Raw genomic sequence first — 2500 nt, 5'->3', positions numbered from 1 at the left:
CTGTGTTTTTCACAGTGGATTTCTGTGTGTGTGTGTGTGTGTGTGTGTGTGTGTCTGTCTTTCAGTGGGTTGGAGTTCTGTTCCCTCCTTGAGTCCGTTGTTGGGTGAGATGCTGGTTGAGGACACCACTCGTCTGCGGTGTGACATCACGGGTCTCACTGCTGTGAGTCTCCACACTATTACACATACCCATTATATACCACTAATATACCACTCTACATTACAGTTCATAATGACTGACTCTACACACTACTACACATACCCATTATATACCACTGATATACCACTCTACATTACAGTTCATAATGACTGACTCTACACACTACTACACATACCCTTTATATACCACTAATATACCACTCTACATTACAGTTCATAATGACTGTGACTCTACACACTACTACACATACCCATTATATACCACTAATATACCACTCTACATTACAGTTCATAATGACTGACTCTACACACTACTACACATACCCATTATATACCACTAATATACCACTCTACATTACAGTTCACAATGACTGAGTCTACACACTACTACACATACCCATTATATACCATTAATATACCACTCTACATTACAGTTCATAATGACTGACTCTACACACTACTACACATACCCATTATATACCACTGATATACCACTCTACATTACAGTTCATAATGACTGACTCTACACACTACTACACATACCCATTATATACCACTAATATACCACTCTACATTACAGTTCATAATGACTGACTCTACACACTACTACACATACCCTTTATATACCACTAATATACCACTCTACATTACAGTTCACAATGACTGAGTCTACACACTACTACACATACCCATTATATACCACTAATATACCACTCTACATTACAGTTCACAATGACTGACTCTACACACTACTACACATACCCATTATATACCATTAATATACCACTCTACATTACAGTTCATAATGACTGACTCTACACACTATTACACATACCCTTTATATACCACTAATATACCACTCTACATTACAGTTCATAATGACTGTGAGTCTACACACTACTACACATACCCATTATATACCATTAATATACCACTCTACATTACAGTTCATAATGACTGACTCTACACACTACTACACATACCCATTATATACCATTAATATACCACTCTACATTACAGTTCATAATGACTGACTCTACACACTACTACACATACCCATTATATACCACTAATATACCACTCTACATTACAGTTCATAATGACTGACTCTACACACTACTACACATACCCATTATATACCACTAATATACCACTCTACATTACAGTTCATAATGACTGTGACTCTACACACTACTACACATACCCATTATATACCACTAATATACCACTCTACATTACAGTTCATAATGACTGACTCTACACACTACTACACATACCCATTATATACCACTGATATACCACTCTACATTACAGTTCATAATGACTGACTCTACACACTACTACACATACCCATTATATACCATTAATATACCACTCTACATTACAGTTCATAATGACTGACTCTACACACTACTACACATACCCATTATATACCACTAATATACCACTCTACATTACAGTTCATAATGACTGACTCTACACACTACTACACATACCCATTATATACCACTAATATACCACTCTACATTACAGTTCATAATGACTGACTCTACACACTACTACACATACCCATTATATACCACTAATATACCACTCTACATTACAGTTCATAATGACTGACTCTACACACTATTACACATACCCATTATATACCACTAATATACCACTCTACATTACAGTTCATAATGACTGTGACTCTACACACTACTACACATACCCATTATATACCACTAATATACCACTCTACATTACAGTTCATAATGACTGAGTCTACACACTACTACACATACCCATTATATACCACTGATATACCACTCTACATTACAGTTCATAATGACTGTGACTCTACACACTACTACACATACCCATTATATACCATTAATATACCACTCTACATTACAGTTCATAATGACTGACTCTACACACTACTACACATACCCATTATATACCACTGATATACCACTATACATTACAGTTCATAATGACTGACTCTACACACTATTACACATACCCTTTATATACCACTAATATACCACTCTACATTACAGTTCCTACAAGCTCATATGGTCTTATTCCCACTATATACCACATATTCCTCCACATGTACCTTTTTATACCGTTGGTTATTGTTACATACCATTATATACATATACTAATATGTACCCACATGACTTTACACACACATCCATTTTACGATAAATAAAAACAGTTAATTTCACACTTTCTGCTCAACATTCCCTATCGTTCTGTCACTGCAAATCCTCTTCAGTACAGCAATGTAGTAAACACATGCAGACCCACACACACACACACACACACACACACACACACACATCTGACC

The 2500-nt window shown here is 35.8% G+C and overlaps 1 protein-coding gene across 1 annotated transcript in view; it reads left to right on the top strand.

The window, feature by feature from the left end:
- ankfn1b (ankyrin repeat and fibronectin type III domain containing 1b) overlaps window positions 1-2500 on the top strand; it is a 29050-nt gene that overhangs the window by 3606 nt on the left and 22944 nt on the right. The window contains exon 5 of the mRNA XM_030770200.1: window positions 66-163. Coding sequence (XP_030626060.1) covers window positions 66-163 — 98 coding nt within the window. The remainder of the gene's footprint in view (window positions 1-65; window positions 164-2500) is intronic.

The sequence above is a fragment of the Chanos chanos genome, chromosome 3, assembly GCF_902362185.1.
Source record: "Chanos chanos chromosome 3, fChaCha1.1, whole genome shotgun sequence".
NCBI classification, from domain to species: domain Eukaryota; kingdom Metazoa; phylum Chordata; class Actinopteri; order Gonorynchiformes; family Chanidae; genus Chanos; species Chanos chanos.
Note: the sequence above shows the minus strand (reverse complement) of the source record. Positions and strands in the feature narration are given on the sequence as shown.